Source organism: Scyliorhinus torazame, chromosome 8, assembly GCF_047496885.1.
Source record: "Scyliorhinus torazame isolate Kashiwa2021f chromosome 8, sScyTor2.1, whole genome shotgun sequence".
Classification (NCBI taxonomy): Eukaryota; Metazoa; Chordata; class Chondrichthyes; order Carcharhiniformes; family Scyliorhinidae; genus Scyliorhinus; species Scyliorhinus torazame.
The window spans coordinates 224,970,536-224,997,489 of NC_092714.1; the positions used below are offsets into that span (position 1 = coordinate 224,970,536).

At 41.6% G+C, this 26,954-nt stretch overlaps 1 protein-coding gene across 1 annotated transcript in view; it reads right to left on the bottom strand.

Moving 5' to 3' along the window:
- The window catches only part of LOC140428408 (phosphatidylinositol 3,4,5-trisphosphate-dependent Rac exchanger 1 protein-like), a 303,808-nt gene that overhangs the window by 26,418 nt on the left and 250,436 nt on the right, over positions 1-26,954 (bottom strand). The window contains exons 27-33 of the mRNA XM_072514826.1: positions 17,751-17,839; positions 16,795-16,877; positions 14,222-14,312; positions 12,778-12,906; positions 8,243-8,284; positions 4,924-5,141; positions 3,459-3,561 (exon numbers count right to left, since the gene is read on the bottom strand). Coding sequence (XP_072370927.1) covers positions 3,459-3,561; positions 4,924-5,141; positions 8,243-8,284; positions 12,778-12,906; positions 14,222-14,312; positions 16,795-16,877; positions 17,751-17,839 — 755 coding nt within the window. The remainder of the gene's footprint in view (positions 1-3,458; positions 3,562-4,923; positions 5,142-8,242; positions 8,285-12,777; positions 12,907-14,221; positions 14,313-16,794; positions 16,878-17,750; positions 17,840-26,954) is intronic.

The following is a 26,954-nucleotide window of genomic DNA, read 5'->3' on the forward strand; positions in this document are numbered from 1 at the left end:
CTGAAGGGGTTGGATTATGAGGAGAGGTTGAGTAGACTGGGACTGTACTCGTTGGAATTTAGAAGGATGAGGGGGGATCTTATAGAAACATATAAAATTATGAAGGGAATAGATAGGATAGATGCGGACAGGTTGTTTCCACTGGCGGGTGAAAGCAGAGCTAGGGGGCATAGTCTCAAAATAAGGGGAAGTAGATTTAGGACGGAGCTTAGGAGGAACTTCTTCACACAAAGGGTTGTGAATCTATGGAATTCCTTGCCCAGTGAAGCAGTTGAGGCTCCTTCATTAATTGTTTTTAAGATAAAGATAGATAGTTTTTTGAAGAATAAAGGGATTAAGGGTTATGGTGTTCGGGCCGGAAAGTGGAGCTGAGTCCACAAAAGATCAGCCATGATCTCATTGAATGGTGGAGCAGGCTCGTGTGGTCAGATGGCCTACTCCTGCTCCTAGTTCTTATGTTCTTATTACCTAATCCAAGTTTTCAAAAAGTACACTTTAGAGTGGATTGATGTTGATTCTTGCTTCCTTTGGTCATTACTGGGCATGCACGTTTATGTAAAAATAGCTAAGTTCAATTTAATAAATATAATGTGGGGGCACTGATTTAGCCAGCCTCATTTGACAATGTTGTTGATTCACATCCCTGGGTCCAATTAAATCAGCAGATTAAAACTGAGCATAATCCAGGTTCCAGACATTCTGGGTGGAATTTATCACGGTGAGGCAGGGCTGGAAAATGCAACGAGTCATTCAAAAGACCATCGACTTTGATGGGTCTGGATAATCCCACTTGAGGGAGGGGTTGTAAAACCCTGTCCCGTGGTTCTTTTAAATACCCTTTTGATTTAACAGATTTTAATGTGATGCCACTGAATCAGTTCCACCCACTTGCAACATCAAGTGTGGTTGCAAATGTCCGGCTTCCTCATTGGTCCACAGTAGTCAGCACCAATTGTTTGAGTCAATTCAAAATCGTCTTTCATACAAATATTTGTCTTTTCGAAAATGGCAGAATTTAATCTGGATTCAGTGGCAGGAAAATCATACTAAAATACCAAAGGGTGGTTAACGAATCCTAACAATACGCTTTAAATAAATTAAACCCAATTAGCTTCAAATTCATTCCAATGATGGGATAATCATATTTACAGAATGAAATAGGATAATTGCATGTTGGGAGACCTGAAGAAAATTTGTGAAATTCCAAAACCCATCTTATATATTTATTATTTTGGAGCATGTATACAGATATCTTGACAGCTGTTTGTTTAAACATCTCTTCCTCCTCCCCCACCTCCTCTCCAGATTCCCGGCTTAAAAGTTGCTGACCTTTTTCTTCCGTCTTATCATATTTTACCTTGCATGCAAATAGCTGTATGAGTCAGGATGCCTCAACTGATCAATTTCCCTCTCCACTAAGGAACCACCTCAGCCTATCCCACACACTACCCCCATCCAAATTACTTTCTTCTCGATATGAAAAAGCTCCAACCTCCCTTCTCTTACCCACACTCAGTGAGTTCTCTTTTTCTGGGGTCTTCCCCTAACACCACCTCCACATATCCCTTTCTAAGTCGGGTACACTATGGTTTACATGCAGAGTGCAGTTTACCCTCCCTTCACTAATGTCATGTGAGAGTACCTTTAAGACATGGATGTTTAAGCAATGTACCTTTAAGAAAACAGTGATGTCAGAGAGTGGGTGGAGCGGAGGTCAGGTCAGCCATTTTGCACTTTAGTTTTGCAGTTTGAAAAGACCTTGGGAGTGTCTGCGTGGGCAGTGAGCTGGATCTCTGCCATGTAAGACTATCTCTGGATCATTTGGGTGATTTAAACTCATAATAGTAAAACCTTTAACCTGATGTGATTCTGTTTAAAGGTGTTAAGTCTCTTGGACGTTTGAAGGAACATTTTGAGGAATTATTTACTTTTGCAATATTTTCTGAGTTATCTTTGAAGTAAGGGGTGTTAAGAGATCCAATGTTTATTTAAGATGTTAAGTTGAGTTCATGGAATAAACATTGTTTTGTGTTTAAAAACCCACGTGTCTATAATTGTAATCCCACTCCTAGGGAACAAGCCGTGTGCTAGGAAAAGCAACAAATACATTAAAAGGGAGAGATTGGTTGAATTCCATGATACATTTTGGGGTTCTGAAAACGCCTCACCCATAACAATTGGGGGGCGTTTTCAGAACCCCAAAATGTATCATGGAGTTCAACCAATCTCTCCCTTTTAATGTATTTGTTGCTTTTCCTAGCACACGGCTTGTTCCCTAGGTGTGGGATTACAATTATAGACACGTGGGTTTTTAAACACAAAACAATGTTTATTCCATGAACTCAACTTAACATCTTAAATAAACATTGGCTCTCTTAACACCCCTTACTTCAAAGATAACTCAGAAAATATTTCAACAGTAAATAATTCCTCAAAATGTTCCTTCAAACTTCCAAGAGACTTAACACCTTTAAACAGAATCACATCAGGTTCAAGGTTTTACTATTATGAGTTTAAATCACCCAAATGATCCAGAGATAGTCTTTCATGGCAGAAATCCAGCTCACTGCACACACAGACACTCCCAAGCTCTTTTCAAACTGCAAAACTAAACTGCAAAATGGCTGACCTGACCTCAGCTCCACCCACTCTCTGACATCACTGTTTTCTTAAAGGTACATTGCTTAAACATCCATGTCTTAAAGGTACTCTCACATGACACTAATAATGCGTCTCATCCCCGACCTCAAAAGGCATGACCATGATTGCACCAGTGAAATTTCATCAACAAGTTAACCTTTATCCTCTGCTACTGCCAATTTAGCAGCCTCACCTATTTTCACTAAGAATGAGACAAATGCCTAGCCAAGCTCTTTAACGCAATCAAATCCCAAAGCCAGCAGGAGATATCCATCCCATCAGCTGGGATTGGATTGGAACAGCTTTTGCAGACAGGACAAACCAGCATCACACTAACTCCTAAATTTTTGATTCTTACACGACTGGCAACAAAGGGGCAGGCAGCTGAGATTCAAGAAGCACAATGTTCCGGAAACAAAACCTTTTCTTTGTTCTGATTATGGTTTTATTTTGGTAGATAGTTACTGCTGCTGTGCTTCAGGTTGGTTAGCTCAGCTACTTGGACAGCTAGTCCGTGATGAGGAGCAATGCTAACAGTGCAGGTTCAATTCCTATACTTGAGGAGGTTATTCATGAAGGCCCCGCCTTCTCAAACGTGCCCCTCGCCTGAGGTGTGGTGACCCTCAGGTTAAATCACCACCAGCCAGCTCTCTCTCTCACAAAAAGGAGAGCGCAGCCTATGGTCCTCAGGGACTGTGGCGATTTTCATTTTCATTTCAATTAATGCTGTCTTGCTTAGCTTTTCTTTGAACACAATTTCAGTATGGACCGGAAACACTGGCTAATATTCAAAATAATACAGCATGACAAATCCTTACTTGCCACTGGGTATTGATGCTCCAGTTGCCTGAAACAGAATGTTACATTATCCAGATCAGACAAAGCGACCTTGGTGTCTTCCAACATGATGCGCTCATCTTTCTGTGCAGAAGTAAAACAATAATTATTAATTCCACTTCATAGAAGCAAACAGCAAGTAACATACAGATTCCAGAAACAAGAGAAGCCAAAAATGCAGTTGGCCTGAGCATCCATCAGGGGCCTTCTTCAAATAAATCCCTCCTGCATATCATCTTACTTTAACATAAATTAGACAACATGAAACATGTGCCCATTATACTTTGATAAAATAATCTTCAAATCATGCACACGCCGAGGGAAGGGAAGGAATTCTGTGCTGTATGAATGGTACAGTAACATCTGGGATTTAATCTAATTTTCCTCTCAACAGTACATTGTCATTAAGCCTGAGAGCTTGTCTTGGCCTTTTCATTAGAACTGCCGGCACACTTCACTTCTGCCTCTATCGAGGCAAATTTTGGAACAGCACATCTCCAAATCTTTTTCAAGCAAACACGCCTAGCAAGGGTTTTGAGATCCTGCATGTCAGAGCAGGGTTACAAGGAGCTATAGGAATCATTAAAGAGCACGCATTGGGCTCATACATGCAAAGAGGAAAATCCAATTTATTTTCTTGAGGACGTCAGTTACCAGACAAATCCTCCAGGGCAAAGCAAATACAAGAGTGTACAAAATCATAACATTTACAGGGCAGAAGGAGGCCATTCGGCCCATCAAGTCTGCACCGCCCCTAGGAAAGAGCACCCGATATAGGTCCAACCTCAACCCTATTCCCATAACTCGGTAACCCCACCTAGCCTTTTGGACATGAAAGGACAATTTAGAATGGCCAATCCACCTATCTTGCACAGCTTCAGATTGTGGGAGGAAAGCGAAGCATGCGGAGGAAACCCACGCAGACACGGAGGAGGAAGTGGCAACTCCACACAGAGAGTCACCCGAGGCCAGAATTGAACCCAGGTCCCTGGCGCTGTGAGGCAGCAGTGCTAACCACAGTGCAACCCTCAATATGGACAAGATTTCTGTTTTCTCTTATCTTACAAAGAGAACAAATAGCAGTGCATGAAAAAAATCAAACACATCATTTCCAGTAAAACTAGTGAACACAAAAATGTGTGTCACAACATATCTAATGGCGAAGGAGAGTTGATAAATTCAAATTTCCTACTTGAAATGCGACAGATCAATTTGTCGACATAGCTGTATTCCCCAATGCAAAAATACTTGAGCAATGAAATCAATGAATGACTATTCAATTTCTAAGCTTTTATAACTCACTTGCAACTTCAAGACCATGAATTATCTAGATTCTCTCACTTGTTAAGTAAATTTGGGCAGTTCTCTGAATCTCTTAGAGAATTCTCGCTGCATCGTCAGGTAGACACCAAATGATGATCTGTAAATTTATGCATGTTCACTCACCACATTTGCAGAAAGCAGCGACTGAAAGTTAAGAAGGACACCAGTGACAGCTATCTGCTCAAGCCACTTCTTGCTGGCCTCTTTGCTCTCCTCTTCATATTCTCCATTGTTGTTATAGCGTTGGTTCAAAGCAGCCAATAACTGCTCAGAAAAAGTACAGATGGCCGCCACAAGGCTTTGACAAAAGAGCACATCTCGACGCAATTGTAACTCCAGGTCTGTATAGGGAAGAATGAAAACTGAGGGATCAGAAGAAGGAACCAAAATTAATGGCACAGTGAATATCTAACATCTTTGGTGATTTTTTTTGTCATGTAAACAAAGTACCCAAAATGGGTTGAGGTGCAATTATACCTCAGTTAATAATGTTTGTGGAAAGGAAGAACTAGGAAAAGAGGGAGGGAGAGAGAGAGAGAGACACACACACACACAGAAACCAAGAGAAAGAGAATTCAAGTCTATGTTTATGGTGGTCGTGGGAGGAGAAGCGGAAAATACAGAGAAACTACAGAGAGTCGTGAACCCGCCTCCCATCTATTGACTCTGTCTACACCTCCCGCTGCCTTGGGAAAGCGAGCAGCATAATCAAAGGCCCCTCCCACCCGGGTTATTCACTCTTCAACTTCTTCGGGCAGGGAATATAAACGTCTGAGAACACGCGCTAACAGATTCAAAAACAGGTTCTTCCCCGCTGTTACCAGATTCCTGACTGACCCTCTTATGGACTGACCTGATCTCTTCCCGCATCTTCTCTACTGAGTAGTACTGCACTCCTGTATGCTTTACCCGATGCTGTGTCTATGTATTTACATTGTGTACTTATGTATGCCCTATGTTTTTTTTCCCCATGAATGGAATGATCTGTCTGGACTGTATGCAGAACAATACTTTTCACTGTACCTCGGTACACGTGACAATGAAACAAATCCAAATCCAATATAGAAACAGAAACATAATTGAACTTTTACCAACTTTTTGTTTTAACTAAAAGCGAGCACTTTATTAACATTGGCGTGGGTGCTGTCTCCTAATTCATCAAGAGGTACTTGTCTCTTACGTGATTAAATCCCCAAGGCTTCACAAGTTGCCAGTGCTGCTGTGATATTTTAAGGAAAAGCTGCAAACCTGAATCAGATGAATGAATGGCTGAAGGACATTTTATTTACAACACAGCTTGGAAAGTTGACAAAACGTAAACCATTTACGCCACAAGAATGTTTGAAAGTAGATTATGAAAATAAAAAGTGAATCACTCCTTCTACTGTATCATAGAAAACACACTCTCTTCATATTTAAAATTCTCTGCCCTCTATTAAAGTATAATCCAACCTCAAGAAATCTGAGGTCTACGTGTTCCATCCTTACAAACCAAAACTTTACATTGCCCAGAAATGTTAGTAGAACGAAAGTGGACTGTGGGCCATACAAATAAACGGCTGGGAGGAGCAGCGTCTTGTGACAGAAAAGTAAATCCAGTCACCAACAGCCAAAATGATACAAGGAACACCAAGCATTCAAGCAACTTTATGGAAAGAAAAAAAAACACAACAATGGTCCAGATTTGGGGGTCAGTAGTGAAGCAAAACTGCTAATGGCTTCAAAGGAAGTTGCATTGAGTGATTTAGCATTCCCTGTGGTGAGGACCAGAACTCCTTGACGTACAATGGGTTGTTTTGGTAATTTCATGGGGATTTCTAACATTTGAGCTGCAGGGATTTCATCAAGCAGCCAAATCATTGAGTCACATGAAAGAAATCGCAAACAGCCAACCAGGAAATGAAATAAAAAGCACAAGTCGTCAAATCACTTTTTAAAGCGATTTTACTGAAAGCAAACTGAAGTTTGAGACATATATATGGGGTCAAGGTAGAGGCTGACGTATCATGAGAAAACATTTTTAAAAATAAATTTTGAGTACCCAATTCCCCCCCCCCTAATTAAGGCACAATTTAACATGGCCAATCCACCTACCTTGCATATCTTTGGATTGTGGGGATGGAACCCGTGCAGACATGGGAAGAATGTGCAAACTCCACATGAACAGTGACCCGGAGCTGGGATCAAACCCAGGTCCTCAGTGCCGTGAGGCAACAGTGCTAACCACCTCAAGAGTAAACTTAAATCGAGTATTTTTTTAAAAATAAAAACAAGTATTAATCATAATGGAGACATTTAATAACAGTTCAAAAAATGTAAGAATTGTTCCGCATTGATTCATTAAGCACCCAGTTTCATCTCACTAAGCAAGGCACAAACATAGATGGGTGTTCTAACAGTGATATAAGAGTGGAAAAGAGGAAAGTTCTAGTCAGGTGAAGTAGCTGGTGAAGGGTAGACAGTCGAGCTGACCTGTGACAGAACAATGTGCTAAAATCCTGAAGTTGATGTGACATTAAGGGGGTAATGATAGAAAATGCAGGAACACAATTCACCTATCATAAACCCTGCAAATTCTGGCCCATAACTCCTGTTGTTTAATTTTAGACAACAGCATAAAATCAGATCCAATAAATAAATCTAAAGGCCAGCTCAAGTAGCAATTCCATCAGAAGCATTAAATAATCTTTCATTTTCTCCCCATCACATTAAGTAATCTCATCCACATTTACACAATAGAGCACAAAATGAAATTAGACTTGTCACCTCAGTAGATGAAAACCTGGCTTGACTGAAGTTGGAATAAGTTAACCATAAGGTGCCATATCTTTAGAAAAGTTTTGATTAATAAATGCATTTTGATCTGTCATGTAAAGAAAGTTACAAAGGGAACATTCAAAGAGCATTCCATTTCATCTTCTAAAATCCCAAGTCCATTGGAAACTTTAGAGCATGTTCTTTTTTAATAACAGCAGCCAGATAGGAATGTTGACCTGTTGTACCACAAAGATGTAACATGGCCACAGAATCACAGCATGTCTATTTTTTAAATTGAGAAATAATTCACCTCCAAATGCACCTCCAAGAATACTGGTGCATATTCCAGTCAAACATTTCTGCTTTAATTTGCGACACATAACTAATAACTGAAAATATAAAACTAATTATTGTACTTGGACCATAACCAAATTAACATACCATTCTTTGATATGGGAATTCTGTCTTAACTTTGGCCTGTAAGTTCCAAGGCTATTAGCATTTTAACAAATTACCAATAACCTTGTTTTTTTTGTTCTTAATACAAATGTTACTTGCAGCTGAAACATTTGGATTCCATTGGGCTATGATACAAAGAATTATAAAATAATACTCAAAGTCCCACCTCCCCCACCCCAACAGCAGTCTGACTTTGATTAATTGCAATGACTAAAACATGTCTTACCTGTGCAATGAAGTAGAGCTAAAAGCAATTGATTCTTCCCATCTGAGGAAGCAATTATAGAGATTACTGTAATGGCGGTGTTTACACATCTTGAAGAATATAGGTTTTAAATTAACGTTTACTCTGAGGGTTAGAATAATGTAAGATCTAAACTATTACTCAATCTACCATGATGTTGCAAGACCAAGTAAAGAATTCAGGTCAAGCTGGCTTGGAGGGCACTGCAGATATCTGGACCAAGATAGAGAGAGCTGGAAATGAGAAAACAGCATTTGGGAGGGAAGTGCGAGGAGGGGCAAGAGTTAGTGAATAAGAGTAAGAGGAGAAGGTGGAAGAGAAGGTATAGAGGAGAAGGGGAGGTGAAGACAGCAGACATCAGAGCGGGAGCAAACAAAAAAGGGTTGGGGCGCTGAGAGGAAAGGGAGGATGAGCACTCAGAGTAACTACAGGGATTACTCATGGGAAAAGAGGTAATGCGAAGTATGGGATTAGTTAAGGAGCCAAGAGATGAGTCACAATCTGTCAGTTAAGCATTGCCTCTCTCTTACGCTGAATTTAAAATTCCTGACGACATGAATTGAGAAGTTTCAATACACAATAGGTTGTATTTGTTGATTTTCACTCCCATTGGTCCTTATGAGCACAAGACTTATTATTTAAGTGATGCAAGTAGCATGACTTTCGAAAAGTCTCTCCGAAAATCAGCAAATACTTCCAAAGTGTTGGAATCAGACGTGCCATTTTGCATCATTTGATGCTATGAGCCAGTAGAAATATGCTTAACATGTTTAAGTTCCATTGAAATTCATTATTGTGCTCAATATTGATCAGCAACACAGCTGAGAAAACTAAGTTGAAGGAGAAGTCAATCACTTAATATAATAGAACAGCGCGGGCAGCATGGTAGCATTGTGGATAGCACAATTGCTTCACAGCTCCAGGGTCCCAGGTTCGATTCCGGCTTGGGTCACTGTCTGTGCAGAGTCTGCACATCCTCCCAGTGTGTGCGTGGGTTTCCTCCGGGTGCTCCGGTTTTCTCCCACAGTCCAAAGAGGTGCAGGTTAGGTGGATTGGCCATGATAAAATTGCCCTTAGTGTCCAAAATTGCCCTTTGTGTTGAGTGGGGTTACTGGGTTATGGGGATAGGGCTGAGGTGTTGACCTTGGGTAGGGTGCTCTTTCCAACAGCTGGTGCAGACTCGATGGGCCAAATGGCCTCCTTCTGCACTGTAAATTCTATGTACAGCACAGAACAGGATGCTGTCTAGTTTGCAGGGTAGGTCTTAAGAGGAAAGGTTGAGGGAGCTAGGGCTTCTCTCTTTGGAGCGGAGGAGGATGAAAGGCGACTTAATAGAGGTTTATAAGATGATGAGGGGGATAGATAGAGTGGACGTTCAGAGACTATTTCCTCGGGTGGATGTTACAAGGGGGCATAACTATTAGATTCAGGGTGGGAGATATAGGAGGGATGTCCGAGGTAGGTTAAGGTGTGGAATGGACTGTCTGCTGTGATAGTGGAGTTGGACACTTTAGGAACTTTCAAGCGGTTATTGGATTTTTTTTTCTCATAAAATTTGCCTATCCCCTATCCCCATAACCCAGTAACCCCACCCAACACTAAGGGCAATTTAGCATGGCCAATCCACCTAACCTGCACATCTTTGGACTGTGGGAGGAAACCGGAGCACCCGGAGGAAACCCACGCACACACGGGGAGAATGTGCAGACTCCGCACAGACAGTGACCCAAGTCGGGAAGCAAACCTGGGACCCTGGAGCTGTGAAGCAATTGTGCTATCCACAATGCTACCGTGCTGCTGGATAGGCACATGGTGCACACCAGAATGACAGGGAGGAGGATAGCTTGATCTTGATTTTGGACAATGCTCGGCACAACATCGAGGGCCGAATGGAGCACAATTTACAAGTACACTGAAATATTTGCAGCCATGTTAAGAGGATCCTCTCTGAACTGCAATGCAGGAACAGGAATTTCAGGACAACCATGGATGAAACTTGCGGCAGTGCCATGATAAACCTAAATGCATGCATTAGTCAATACAATATGCTACGATATGTGGGCTATAGGGTTACGGGGATATGGCAAGGAGTTTCAGAGGGTCAGTGCAGACTCGATGAGCCGAATGGCCTCCTTCTGCACTGTAGGAACTCTATGGAATTCCATGATACAAACGACTGGCAATTAAAAATGTTAAGATATAGCCTGTGCTGTAAAGCACCATTCATTGCGGCATGCAATTCATTGGACGGCATGGTGGCAGAGTGATTAGCACTGCTGCCTCACAGTGCAAGGGACCCGGACTCGATTGTGGCCTCGGATGACTGTCAAGAGTTTGCACTTTCTCCCAGTATCTGAATGGGTTTTGACCAGGTGCTTCGGTTTCCTCTCACAGTCCAAAGATGTGAAGGGTAGGTGGACTGGCCATGTTAAATTGTCCCCAAGTGCCCAACAGGACACGTGGGGCCAGCACAGTGGCATAGTGATTAGCAATGCTACCACATGGTGCCGAGGGCCCGGGTTCGATCCCAGCTCTAGTTCACTGTCCGTGTGGAGTTAGCACAGTCTCCCCATGTCTGCGTGTGTTCCACCCCCACAACTTAAAAGATGTGCATGGTAGATGGATTGGCCACGGTAAATTGCCCCTTAATTAGAAACAAAAAGAATTGGGAACTCTTTAAAAAAAAAAAAAAAAATTTAAGATCAAAAAGTTATGTGGGGTTACAATAGAACATTACAGCGCAGTACAGGCCCTTCGGCCCTTGATGTTGCGCCGACCTGTGAAACCAATCTAAAGCTCATCCACACTACTCCATTACGGGGATAGGGTGGGGGCAATGGCCTAGGTAGGATGCTCTTTTGAAGGGTCGTGCAGACTTGATGGGCCAAACGGCCCCCTCTGCATTGTAGTGATTCTATGATTCTTCATTACTGCTCAAATTAGCACTTTTTAAATTCACGCATAGATTTGCACAAAATTGTAATACATCGGCCTGGATTTTCCTGTCCCTCCCCGGTTTGTATTCTGGCAGCAGAGGCAGCTCGCCATTGGCTGCCAGTGGGATCTTCCAATCCCACTCAAGTCTACAGCGTTTTGCATGTCTCGCCCATGCCAACGCCAGGGAACCCACTGTAAAGGATCGCCTTTGGTGAGGCCGGAAGGGCCAGAAAACCCCACCCATTGACTTTAGCCCCGTGAAAAGCTCAGGAACATGTTCCTTTTCAACATATAGATTCCCTCTTGATGGTAACTTGAGCAATTAAAAGCCAAACAGATTCTGTAGTGTGCAAACCTCAGTTCCAGGTTAATGAATGCAGAAATATAATGACAGATTGCAAATCTGCAGAACATGTTTGTAATTAAGATACCATAGAATTCCTACAGTGCAGAAGGAGGCCACTCGGCCCATCAAGTCTGCAACTTCCCTCTGAAAGAGCATCCTACCTAGGCCCACATCCCCACTTAACCTGCACATATTTCAACAGTGGAAGGAAACTGGAGCACCCGGGAGGAAACCGAAGCAGACAAGGGGAGAACGGGCAAACTCCACACAGGTAGTCATCCAAGGCCGGAATTGAGCCCGGGTCCCTGGCACTGTGAGGCAGCAACGCTAACCACTGCACCACCCATGTTTGGTGATGTACTAGCATGTTCGGTGATACCGTGTGAAGTGTTTGTTTGAAGAAAAGCTTGAAAAATCAAAGTATTGAAATTCTCAGACATGAATCATAATTTTTACTTTTCAAAGTGCAATTTACTGACATTTAAATGATTAAGTGCCATGGACCTCCAGTTTTGAACATCTTAGATAAAAAAAATTGTTTCAGTGGGGTTGACCATCAGGGAAAACAGCAGAGATTCATAGTTCAATTGTAGTGGAGGTACAGCTGGCTATCATTGGTTACTGCTGATGTAACTGAGAGCATTATGAATCTGAGCAACCCAATGAAAATATTTTATGTTTCTTGAAGAACTAAACCCAGAAAATAAGAGATTTTCTGTATCAGTCATACATTGAATCGCAAGAATGCAGAATGCAGCAAAATATACACAGTATATATATATATCACTCATCAGTGCCTAAATTATTCCACTTTTAGTCAGTCTTAGAATATCTTCCCTTCCAGCAGAGTTCCAAGTTGGCAGGAACTCAATGAGCTATATTTAGAATTATGATTAAATCCAAAGGCGGCCTGCAGATTGCATTCCATCTGTTAAATCATTTAAAGCACAAAACATCCCAGGGTTCCAGGCAGTAACGATTTGAGAAGACATGCACTTCCACTAGAGTCTATTTCAACTTAGCTTTGACTCTGCTACTCTGGTCAAACAAACCCTTGTGTACTGAACCCAAAATATATGCACATCCTTGCGTAATGTACCTAGTGATCATAAAAAGTAAACGTGCGTAAAAATGATTACTTAACTGCTATTAATTTAAAACTATTGCATAGCGTGTTGAAAGGGGACTCATGGGAGAAATTGTCTCAGATATCCTTAGAAAGTATATTACTAACCTTCCACATATTCCTGCACATTGTCCACCAAGGCATTGATTGAACAAGGCAAGTTCCAGGGATCCTCCTGCACATTTGTTTGGATTATGCTTCGACATTTTATGTTTCGGTCAACTTTCTGTCGAAACTCTAAAAGAGAGATTCTGAGAGTTAGGCGATCACAAATTTCTTTACCATCTTCTGTAACCATTATTGATATGGAAATCTTGTACATCATGATGAGCAAGACATGGTCTGTTGGTGCACTAACATATTGCGCCAGTGGAAAATGCAGATTTTCTGCCCCTATTACCCATGCGCGTTACTTCTATGAAAGGGATACAGAGAAATACGGGAAGTTATACTCAACACAGCAGCTCTGAATTAACAACTTAGCCGAAAAGTTATTTACAGAGGGACGAAGTAGAGTAAACACTAAACGAAGAAATGGGGCAGGTAAATACAAAAAAAAAATTCAACCTGTTTTAGAGACATTGAGCATGAGTTTAAAATTATATATTTGTGGGAAGTAGCTGTCAATTACAATGAAAGAATGAACATTTCTTAAAATTAAAATTTTAACTCCAGCGAAAAATCAAATCAACTACAAAATAAAACCATCTACCTCAACACTGCTCTGTGCTTAACCAGGACATGTGGATGAATGAGTACTAAATTCTGCAAACACGAATCTCACCAAAAAGCACAGATGGCAAGAATCAGTTGTGACTTTAGTTAGGAGTAAATGGTAACTATTTGGTCCTGCTAAGAAAATTAGTATTGAACACAGTTAGATATTTTGAGGCCATCTGGCAGGATAATTCTGTAATAGTATTAATCAAAACTTTTTAAATATTTATTTTTATAAATTCAGAGTAGCCAATTCTTTTTTTCCCCAATTAATTCACCTACCCTGAACATCTTTGGGTTGTGGGGGTAAGACCCATGCAGACACGGGAGAATGTGGGAATTCCACACGGACAGTGACCCGGGGCAGGGATCGTCCCCGGGTCCTCAGCGCCATGAGGCAGCAGTGCTAACCACTGTGCCACCGTGCTGCCCACGTGTTAATCAAAACTTGCACAGGATTTACACCTCAGGGGCTATAAAATTCCAGATGAAATCCCCCCCCCTACAATATTTTAGAATGATTATCTATTGTTAAGTCTAATTTCCTCCCCAAATGGTGGCCTTCCTTATTTGCAGGAAAGCATAAACATGAATCTTAAATTACATGCGAGCCACTTGTATATAAATGTACTAGAAATTGATGTATAATTGAAGTGACCATTCTGCTAATGGTTAGGTAACTTTCACTTTGTACAATTCAAGTCACTAAACATTTGCACACCAATGCACAATTACATGATAGCCACCAGATCAGTTTAAGGAGAATGACTGAATGTAATATAATTTTAAAAGTTAGACACAGTTACTTGAATGTTATCATGAAAACTTGCATTACCTTGTATGTTGTATTCTGTACTAATGCCATTTGTCTCTTCAAATGCTCTGGCCATAACCGACCCTTTGAGGAGTGCATCAATGGAATCCACCTGCAATAATTCAGTGACCATCACAATCTGTTTCAATTTCTGATACTTGCTTTCTATGCTTTATTGCACAAGCTTTGCCCATCAAATGCTAAAAGATTGCTACTAATGGTTATGCTCATGGTGGGAGAGTATTTTCAGTTGTTGGAAAAGGGTAATAGGATATTTAATTGGATGGATGAGAGATTCCAAGAGACAGGGAAGTGTGTTTGATTGGTGTTCTGCTTAGCTGCTACTGGTAAATAAGTCAATTTACTGCTTTCACTGAATATATCTGATTGCAATACAAGCAAATTGCTCTTTATGGTCAATTTAGGGTGTTGATCTTTCAGTGAAAATCAAAAAATATTCAAAGCCGGAGAAAATTAAACTAAATTATTTTTTAATAAATTAGCATCTTTCTTTCTACAGGGTGGCACAATGTTCAGATCAGCTGCCTCATAGCACCGGGTTCAATTCCGGCCGTGGGTGACTTGTGCGGAGTCTGCACGTTCTCCCTGTGTCTGCGTGGGTTTCCTCCGGGTGCACCGGTTTCTTCCAACAGTCCAAAGTTGTGCAAGTTAGGTGGATTGACCATGCTAAATTGCCCCTTGTGTCCAAGGTTAGGTTACAATGATAGGGCAGGGTGGACGGGGGAGTGGACATGGGTAGAGTGCTTTTAAGGGGGTTCATTGCAGACTCGATGGACCAAGTGGTCTCCTTCTGCACTATAGGGATTCTGTGATTCTACACCTCAAATAATAGTATGAGCAAAATGTAGTATTGGACCCAGGACCCAGGTTCGATCCCGGACTGGGTTTGCTCCTCGCTCACTGGCCGTGTGGAGTTCACACATTCTTCCAGTGTTTGCATGGGTCTCACCCCCCACAACACATATGTGCAGAGCAGATGAATTGGCCACGCTAAATTGCTCCTTAATTGGAAAAAAAAGAATTAGTTACTCTAAATGAAAGAAAAACAATGAGAAGCAGGGCAAATGTACTTTTTGTTGAAAAAAAAGAATGTTGTGGGTTTTACTTGGAAAACTGTTGATTGTTTCGGAATGCTACAGATTGTCTCAGCTGCTGTGGGATAATTTGTCACAACTGTCAAAGTGTGAGCAAAGTTTTCAAAACAGGTAAATTAGCCTGAAGCCTCCTCAGTGAGATGGAACCTTCCAGCAAAATGATTTCTATTTTGTAGATTTGTAGTTGCAGAGCCTCAAGAAAGCTGCACAACTATAATAACATTGAGTTATTACATAGAAGGAGGCCATGCAGCCCATTGAGTCTGCACTGGCCCTTTGAAAGAGCATCCTACTTAAGGCCATGCTTCCACCCTATCCCCGTAACCCAATAACTCCACCGAACCTTTTGGTACTCAGGGCAATTTAGCGTGGCCAAGCCACCTAACCTGCACATCTTTGGACTGCGGGAGGAAACCCACGCAGACACTAGGAGAAAGTGCAAACTCCACACAGTCACCCGAGGCTGGAATTGAACCAGGGTCCCTGCAGTTGTGAGGCAGCAGTGCTAACCACTGTGCCACCCACAGCATGGTGCAGGTATTTCTTTTTTGAGTATTGCTGAAAAAAGAGACATGAGATTCCTATCAACAGCTCATTCCTCAGGGCAATGCCTTAGCCAGAGTTAAGAAAAAATTCAAACAATGTTTGGCAGTTAACTGTCAGTCACCATCAACTGGTGCATTCTCAATGGTAATGCTTCTACAGCCTCCACTTGCCAACCAATTAGCACTTTCCTCATATAGTATCAGTTTGTTGTTTTCCCTTACATTGGTATTCTTGTGAGTTACCCTGATGAGTGCAAGATGAAAAGCTTTGACAAAATATCTCTTTTTCAGCAATACATTTTTTCTTTTACAATTACCACAAAATGAAGACTTCATGTAATTCTTATCCTATCTTAAACCAAAAGAATTGTAATATTTTCACAACTCCCAAGGTGTTTTGTCCTCAGTAATTTGCTATTTTAACACCAGCATAAAAGAGAGGTTGGGTTTGCCAACAATTCATGCAGACTATGAATGGCGAGTCTTGAAATCACTAATGAAAGAAAATGCATATATGTATATAATGTATATATAAACTGCAAACTTGTGGAATCCTGTCAATGGAGGTTTAAAAAAAAAGGAAACAGAAGAGTTTGAGACTCAAGCCTCTCGGGCTATCACAAGGCTGATTAACAATATTGCTGGATACATTTTGAATTTAGGAAACATGACTACATTGGTAGGCTTTTAAAGTTAATCAATATTGTAAGGATTGACATCTTTATAATTACTCACAACCCACTTGATAAATTTCATTGGTAACCTTTGCCTACTGCTTATTCTGGATTGCTTGCATCCAGTAGTCAACAAAAGTGAGTTTGACACAAAAATGTATTGAAACAAGCCTGGTGCTTCAGGGCAACACCTCAAGTGTGTAAGGTTAAGACCTATTGGATGCAACCTTCATGTGAATGATGGTATAAAGTGTGTGTACCTGATTAAAAAGATGCTCGAGGCAGCCATGCAATTTGTCCTGCTTATCAAGAGAAATTCTCATGTCACAAGGAAGCTCATCGCCTGTTTTCGAAGAGAGAAGGCATATTTCAATTCATTTTTAAAAAAATATACAGATGTTGGAAACAAGTTTCAATATCTTTTTTGCCTTATTATTCTTCAAATCATACACTATTCTTGTGTGGAGGGCTGTGATAAAAAATATGCATGAAACACTGAAGTTTGATGAACAAATGTTTCCACAATGTCGAGTATCACTGCACATTTTCAGAGCACAGTAAGAATTTGTCGATATATCTGTTTCTGGAACATACCTCTTCATTCACCCGAGGAAGGAGCAGTGCTCCGAAAGCTAGTGTTTGAAACAAACCTGTTGGACTTTAACCTGGTGCTGTAAGACTTCTTACTGTGCTCACCCCAGTCCAACGCCAGCATCTCTACATCATTTTCAGAGCAGATGACAGTCAACATTTGCTTCCATATAGCATATACAGTTATTTGCAAGTTTCCAATTAGCATTATACAAAATAAACTTGACAGGTGTTTTAATGGGAAAGAATGAAATATGAGCGAGTATGAAAATCCAAGAGGAAGCATGGATGGAAAATGCACCAATTCGAGTGAACACGATTAGTGCAACTCTGCATCTGTTGTCAAATGCTACAAAATTTAAATTTGAACAAAAAGACATTTGCATGAGCAGATGATAGATGACTAGTAAATGGCACTGTGATAATTGTTGATGACAAACGTTAATGATGAGACATGGTACTTTTCTTCTTCTAGATACCATATACATCATGATGATCTTACATCCTCTCCCACTTGTGGTAAAAACAAAAAATAAATGGGCTATATTTTGAAGAGGGAAATATTATTACAATCCTGAAAATAGTTAAATGCGTTCATAGGCCTAAACCTGGGGTAAAATCTCACCTGATCCCATTTCATCGCTGCCCAGATAGGAACTCCTGCTGCGGTCACTGGTATAGGACAACACCGAGTCTCGGTTGCTGTTACATTCACTGCAAGACATCACCAAAGACAAGTGAAACTTGGAGCATTAAAATCCCTGAATACATTTCTGATGCTATCCTTCCTATCACATGGGTCTAGAACTCAAATTGAGGCCAGTCCCTATCAAATATTACCCAGGGGCTTTTCACAGTAACTTCATACTTGTGACAATAAAAGATTCTTCTTCTTGTTATTATTATTGAGATGCTGGGGATTCTGCAGTAACTCACCTCCTGCCTCCTCAAAGTCTGTCCAACATCAACAAGGCACAAGCCAGTAGTGTGATGGAATACTCTCCACATTCCTGGGTGAGTGCAGCTATAACAACGCTCAGTAAGTCTGACATCATTTCACTCACACCTGATCCAACAATCACACCTGATCAGCACCAGATTCATGACTCTGTCCCAGTGGCAGCAGCGTGTACTCTATACAAGATCCACTTCAGCAAATCACCAGGACTCTTTCAACAGCACCTTCCAAGCCCATGGCATCTACCACCTAGAAGATAAGGGCTACAGATGCAGGTGTGGTGTTCCCATGCAAGTTCTCCTAGCCAAGCATCATCCTGAAGTATACCATGTTCCTTCACTGTCACTGAATCAAAATCTCAGATCTCCTTCCCGAAAAGCACAGTGAGTGTACCTACATCACACAGACTACAGTGGTTCAAGAAAATGGCTCACCATCACCTCCTTAAGAGCAATTAAGGACGGACAATAAATTCTAGCCTGGCCAGCAACGTTCACATTCCATGAATGAATAAAACAAAACAAACTTGTTTGACTTAATTTCACAAAAGTTGAATAAAATTTTGGCAACCTAGCAATTTAAAAAAAAAGATTTGTTTTGAAGCCGACAGTAGTTTATTAGCTTTGCAGTACATAAAGTAAGTAATTTACAAGCACATAAAGTAGTAATGTTTAAAACCTGGTCATTTCCACAAACAAAATTGATATAATGAAATCCATGTCACAATCTATCGTTAATTTCTAAAGAACAGAGTGGACCTACACTCACTCATGTTCAGCCCTTGGGAAGCAGATAATTTGCATTGAAATACAAATAAAACTGTGGTCAAAATGCCCCGTGGCCAAGAGCCAGGCCTCAGCAACATAGGATATGGTTTTTGCATTGGGATTTGACATCAGCTTTGAATAGTGCCAGTAGATGATGTGCTTGAGTTATGTACCACAAAATTCTTAATATCCTGTCCAGCATAGCAGCTAAGATATCATTCCAATGTTCAATTTATAGGTAAACACTTTTGGTTTTTGTTGCTGCATGAGTCTGCACAATCATAACTGTGAACCACCACTTTCATTTTTGTGCCAATACAGCAGTAGACTACACATTCCAAACCTAAATGGATGTTGAAATTTAGTAGTTCGAATCCATTCTATTCCCTTTATAAATGTTTAATATAAAATACTTCAAATTGGCACATCGTAATTCATACGCCTTTATTATACCTTTTGGTTTAAACTGCAGAAATATTGGGGCTGGAAATTCACACCATTCCCCTATTTGCCTCCAGGGGGCAATATATCAATAAAACCTTGCTTTCTTATCCAAACATGCACAAACACACATTATTACACAGCAATGTTACACAGGGATGATACAAAACTTATACTAAATGTTACATTTCTTAAAATAGCCTAGACTGCATGAATAAGTCAACATCATCCTCCCTCTATTGCTCTGGATTTATAACTAAATTACCCTCGTCATGATTCTTCAAAAATAAAAAAGTTTTATGTGAAGGGAATTAACTCAATTACTTGCTTCATTATAGAAAATCACTACACAGAAGAACGGTCCATTGATCCCGTTGAATCACTGAAAAAAAAAAATCACTGATGCCCAAACTTCCTGACCACCTTTCTCATATACGTGTGCATTTGCAAAGTAGAAAGAATTGCAGGGAAAGGTGAAACCTGCTACGGGTGAAATTGTAAATCAATTCACAGGTTTGTAAAGAAACTAAAACTATCACACATAACAGAAAATACAAAACTACCTTCACTCGTACCCTCGGGGATGGAGGTCAAAGCAATTTACTAACCAAAGAAGCAGATAATTTTAGAAGCACCATTATTGGCAATTAGCTGGCATTTAAGTAATAAGGGCCTGCAGAGTGGGTATGTAGTAACAGAAAGGCTGGATTAAGTACTATGCATTCCAGTATTTAAAACAACCCAAAGAAGAGTTAGAGAAGAAAGCAGGAAGGATCATCTCTCCTACACTTTAGCTGGAATTGCTGTGAATAAAAACACACATTTTCAATGGGACCGATCAGGTTTTGAGGAGTCTTTTTATAGAAACTCAACCCATATTTGTTTAATCCCAAATAAGCAAGACCACATTACTGCTGCACATCATTGAGCCAGAAAGCACCAGGGAAACATTTTTTTTTTGACATGCTTCAGAAACAAAGGCGGCACCGTGTCGAAGTGGTCAGCACTGCTGCCTCATGGCACCGAGAACCCGGGTTTGATCCCGGCCCCGGGTCACTGTTGTGTGGAATTTGCACATTCTCCAGGTGTCTGCGTGGGTCTCACCCCCACAACCCAAAGATATGCAAGGTCGGTGGATTGGCCACGCTAAATTGGCAAAAAAATAATTGGGTACTCCAAATTTTTTTTAAAAAACTAAATATGCCTGAGATTTGAGGCTTTACAGAGATTGCACACTTATGCCACATGGGGTACAATGTATAAGCAAGAGTACCAAACTGCATCCTTGAATGACATGCCGTCTTAACTGGAAACTGCTTCGCAGTTCCACTGGCTGACAGACAGTGCCTGATCATCTTAAAAGGAAATATTTAATATTATGCTGATTGAAACAATTCAAATAGTCGGCAACGGAACCCAAAGAGTCAAACACATGAAAGTAGTCAGCCCTCCACAAATAGATCTCTAAAGCCCCCTTCAATTGTTGGGTGCAGACTTACAGTGTGGTTAGCAGTCCTTGCTAACTTACTCCATTAATTACATAATGGCAAATGTTTTGGACGCTGTGGATGGTCAAGACAGATTGGCTGAATAGTGTCCTTAACCCATCATTCTCGTAGTGTTTTAGAACTAGTTGCTCGCAGGGTTTTCCAAGGTGGAGCCCCAAGTACTGCCCCTCATTTCTGTGGACTGCCAATATTTTTTTTCCAAGCAACAGAATTACATTTACTGTGAGCAGAGATTAGAGCCCATTACTTATCAACCCTTAAACCAAACTGCCATCAGCTGTTGGGAGCTTCTGTGTTTTCACATATGCTTATTTAAAAAAAATAATCTTTATTGTCACGAGTAGGCTTACATTAACACTGCAATGAAGTTACTGTTAAAAACCCCTAGTCACCACATTCCGGCGCCTGTTCGGGTACACAGAGGGAGAATTCAGAATGTCCAATTCACCTAACGGCACGTCTTTCGGGACTTGTGGGAGGAAACAAGAGCACCCGGAGGAAACCCACACAGACATGGGGAGAAAGTTCAGACTCCACACAGACAGTGGCCCAAGCTGGGAATCAAACCTGGGACCCTGGAGCTGTGAAGCAACAGTGCTACCCAGTACTACTGTGCTGCCCTTGGACTCAACAATAAATATTTCTTATAATTCACACACTTCCTAATCAAGGGAAAATGCCAAGAATGTTCGTTACCATTGGTTATGAAACCCAAGAACTATGTTGAGAAATAATTTGAGTCCAGAACCAAAAGTTTGGCACATATTGCCCAGAGAGTGAAAATGGGTTCTGAAGGACACCTGAATAAACAATTCTTACCATCTCTCCATTCTGCATAAATACCTGCAAAAGCCGAACATTTTAAAAATAAAAGAAGGGCTTTCAATGTTTGGAACTGAACTCGTGAGAAAATTGCTCACAGACTGTTGGGGGGGGGGGGGATCTTTCAAACAGCTGGTATTTCAAACCTACACCAAGCATGAACAAGTTGTAAGAAATAAATCTGTTTCAAATCAGCACACAATGGAACAATTGATTAATTCAACTTATAGTGTCTGCATTTTGGAAAGAAGAAAACAAATTTAGAATGACTACTTCATGCTCCGCTGTTGCTTTAAATTCTCATTGACCGCATAACTAGCGCAGCTCATAACATTCCTGTGCTCATTTAACAGACTTCAGAAAGTGGCAGATGAGATTGTTCATTTTATAGTTGGCATCCAGTTTGAAAACATCAGTTGAAAATATCTAGCAGAGATTTTAAAACACTGTAGGGAAAGGCGCATAATTCAGTGGTGTAATTGGAAGCTGTTCAGTTATTTGCACCCATTGGTACTTACTGACATGTGAGTGGGGGGTTGCAAGCAGCTCAGCTAGAAACTTGGTTACATAGCGTCTTTTCACTCACCATCATGTGCAGTTTTACATCACTCCAAAAAGAATCAAACATCAAATAGAACTGTCCAAACTGGGTCCAATAAATCTCTGACTCAATAGTCCCAAACTATTACAAATGTAAAACTAATTTAATGACCGCTTGAGGTGGTGAAGGGGAAATGGCTGGTGGGGGAGGGCTGTGGAAAGCACACCAGACTAGAACCTGAACTGGGAGAGTTGCAACTGCGGTTTTAATTATAATAAGGAATCCACATAGGTATAACTCAATCCCAATCATTCAACTTCAACCAAGGCTAAGAACAGACTTTAAAACTCTGGTGTTGAAATACCACCAATCTATAACTGACTTCTACAGATGGGCAGAAGTAGCTCCTAATTAGACATCTATTTTTAATCCCTTCCTGCAAGTCAGTACCTGGCATTTACTTGGTCCAGTCGCTCTCTACAAGATCGGAAATGCAGCTTTTAAGGAATATGGCAGATTAAGCCCTATTGGGCACCATCAAACCTCATTAAAAAGTATTTTTTCCGCAGAATATTCAATATTTGTATTTCACCCAAATTCATTTACCCATTTAAAGGCGTATACAACAGTAAATACAGTGGCTATTCAATTAAACATACATATCGTATATGCATGCAGATGAATATAGATTGGTTAAATAATAATAATAACAATAATAATAATCGCTTATTGTCACAAGTAGGCTTCAATGAAGTTACTGTGAAAAGCCCCTAGTCGCCACATTCCAGCGCCTGTTCGGGAGTGAGGACGGAGTGTCATGGGAATGTCATTTTAAGAAATGTTTGTCTTCTCAAGTGGCCACAGTGATGTCATTGTGTGGGTGGAGCTGGGCTCTGCTTTTCATTTGCGTTTTGGGCTGGAAGCTGTTTTTGCCTCTTGAGTTTTAGTTTTGTTTTCAGTTGGAGAGCTGCATTCATACCAAGGAGGTATATTTTCGCCTCTCTCTCTGCATGCTAAAGAATGTCTTCAGATCACTTGATGATTTCAAAGTAATACCTGTTTCTGTAAGGAATGCAAACCTACTGTCTGGGTTAAAAAGGGTCTTTGACTTATTGATGCAGTTAGGAAAGTTATTGAGGGTTACCTATAGCGTACTGTATCTTTGGGAGGGGTATCAGTGTTGGTAGTTGATAAGGTGCTTACTGTGTGTTTATAAAATGTTAACTGGATTCATAGACTAAACATTGTTTTTGTTTAAAAATACTTTAGATCTCTGTGGCATCACACCTGTAAAGTGGGCCCTTGTGCTCCTCATAACCAGAATCTATTAAATGTTGTGGGTCAGGTGAACTCCATGAAATACTTCGGTGTTCTCTCAACCCTGGCCCATAATAGGAGCCATGCCCAAAGTGGCAGTCTTCGGGGTATCAGATCAGCCAGAGCTCTTCGTGGGAAGGGGGGCCGATGCCCTAGCCTTTGCCTCCTTGATTGCCCTCTGGAGAATTCTGCTCGGCTGCCAATCAGCAGCACCAGCCAAGGATGCAGACTGGCTGGCCAACCTTGCCTTGTGGGGGGAGGGGGGGGGGGGGGAGGGGAGGATGTGAACCAACAAAAAAGGATGCGAGTTACGAGCAGTAGAGGCAAAGCCGCAAGGAACCAGTCCGATGACAAGCTAAGGCCCAGACCAAATTGTATATAAATGCCTGGAAATACGTGTCTCAGCCATATTGGGGATGGATAATATGTATGCTGGTTAAAGGGGGTGTCACAGCCACAGTTGTTTTGAAGATGCTCGCTTGTAAATATACATGTTTTTGCACCTTTTGTTCTGACAATGTATAATTTATAATTTGTTGGATATGAAATACGAAAACTCTCAATAAAAACATTTCCAAAACATTAAATAAAAAAATAGCCTTACAACACAAGAGATTAGTGCCCTTAAGGTTGTTATACATGGGCGGGATGGGGGGGGGGGGCGGGGGCATTCTCAACACCGTGATTTCCCACACTGCGAGTTTGTAATTTCAACTGGATAGCCAAAGTATATTATTATGAAGAGGCTAGAAGCCGAGAGACAGAACATTTCTCCAACAGATTAATTATTCTGCACTCAGTCTTCCTTAAAAGCGACCAATTAAAGCCTCGCCAACAGAACCTTTCCAGGAATTCAGCCAGCCAGGCAATGGTCAATAGCATGTTTAAAAATATATACTTAAGGGTCAGGTGATCAACCTGGAGAATGAAATTGGCACAGGTGGTAGAGGTGAAGACAGAAGGGGAAGCGGCGGTGTAGTGGTATTATCGCTGGTGGTATTATCGCTGGACTAGTAATCCCAGGGTAAAGAATCCCACCTTGGAAGGTCCCGGGTTCAAATCCCACCACGGCAGGTGGTGGAATTTAAGCTCAATAAAATAACTGGAATTAAAAGTCTAAATAAAAGTCGACTATTGTCAATCGTTGTAAAAACAGACCCCTACCAGCAATTCAGCCAGTCAGGCAATGGTCATTAATGTCCTTTAGGGAAGGAAATCTGCCATTCTTACATGTGACTCCAGACCCTCTTAAATGCCCTCTGAAACAAACACTCAGTTGTATTCAACCGCTACAAAAACATGAAAAAGGAACAAAATCGGATAGACCATCCGGCATCAACCCAGACACTGGAAATGCTAACGGCAAACCCAGCCCTGTGGAGCCTGCAAAGTCTTCCTTACTAACATCTGGGGGCTTGTGTTAAAGTTGGGAGAGCTGGGCTCACTGACTAGTCAAGCCTGACATAGTCATACTCACAGAATCATACCTTACAGACAATGCCCCAGACACCGTTATCACCATTCCTGGGTATGCCCTATCTCACCAGCAAGACAAACCCAACAGAGGTGATGGCACAGTGATATACAGTCGGGAGGGAGGGAGTTGCCCTGGGAGTCCTCGACATTGACTATGGACCAAATGAAGTGTCATGGTTTCAGGTTAAACATGAATAAGGAAATCCCCTGCTGATTACAACGTGGCATCCACCATCAGCTGATGAATCAGTACTCCTCCGTGTTGAACACCATTTGGAGGAAGCACTGAGGGTGGCAAGGGCGCAGAATATAATCTGGGTGGGGGACTTCAATGTCCATCACCAAGAGTGGTTTGGTAGTACCACCACAGACTGAGCTGGCCAGGTCCTAAAGGACATAGCTGTTAGACTGGGACTGCACCAGGTGGTGAGGGAACCAACAAAAGGAAAAAGCATACTTGACTTCATCCTCACCAACCTTCCAGCTACAAACGCATCTGTCCATGACAATATCGGGAGAAGTGACCACTGCACAGTCCTTGTGGAGACAAAGTCCCATCTTCACACTGAGGATACCCTCCATCATGTTGTGTGGCACTACCACCATGCTAAATGGGATAGACTTTGAGCAGATCTAGCAACTCAAAACTGGGCATCCATGAGACGCTGTGGGCCATCAGCAGCAGAAGAATTGTACTCAACCAAAATCTGCAACCTCAGGGCCCGGCATATTTCCCACTCTACCATTACCACCAAGCCAGGGAATCAACCCTGGTTCAATGAAGAGTGCAGGAGGGCATGACTGGAACAACACCGAACATATCTAAAAATGAAGTGTCAACCTGGTGAAGCTACAACACAGGACTACTTCGGTGCCAAACAGCATAAGCAGCAAGTAATAGGCAGAGCTACGTGATTCCACAACAAATGCATCAGATCAAAGCTCTGCAGTCCTGCCATATCCAGCCATGAATGGTGGTGGACAATTAAACAACTCACAAGAGGGGGAGGCTCCACAATTATCGCCATCCTCAATGAATGAGGAGCCCAGTACATCTGGGCAAAAGACAAGGCTGAAGCATTCACAACGATCTTCAGCCAGAATGCCGAGTGGGTGATCCATCTCGGTCTCCTCCGGAGGTTCTCAGCATCACACATGCCAGTTTTCAGCCAATACGATTTCCTCCACGTGATATCAAGAAATGGCCGAAAGCATCAGATACTGCAAAGGCTATGGGTCCTAACAATATTCCAGCAATAGTACTGAAGACTTGTGCTCCAGAATTTGTTGCACCCCTAGCCAAGTTGTTACAATACAACTACAACACTGGCATCTACCCGGCAATATGGAAGATTGCCATGTGTGTCCTGTACACAAGAAACAGGACAAATCCAACCAAGCCAATTAAGGCCCTATCAGACTACTCTCCATCATCAGCAAAGTGGTATCAAGTGGCACTTACTCAGCAATAACCTGCTCACGGGTGCTCAGTTTGGGTTCCGCCATGGTCACTCAGCTCCTGACCTCGTTGCAGCCTTGGCTCAAACATGGACAAAAGTTGAATTCCAAAGGGGAGGTGAGTGTGACTGCCCTTATCATCATGGCAGCATTGGACAGAGTATGGCATCAAGGGGCCCTAGCTTAACTGGAGTCAATGGGAATTAGGGGGAAAACTCTCCACTGGTTGGAGTCATACGTGGCACAAAGGTGGTGGTCGGAGGTCAATCATCTCGACTCCAGGACATCACTGCAGGAGTTCCTCAGGTAGTGTCCTAGGCCAAACTATCTTCAGCTGCTTCATCAATGGCCTTCCTTCCATCATAATGTCAGAAGTGGGATGTTCGCAGATAGCACAATATTTAGCATCATTCACATCTCCTCAGATAATGAAGCAGTCCATGTCCAAATACAGCAAGACTTGGAAAATGTCCAAGCTTGGGCTGACAAGCGGCAAGTTACATCCGCACTACACAAGTGCCAGACAAAAGAGGATCTAACC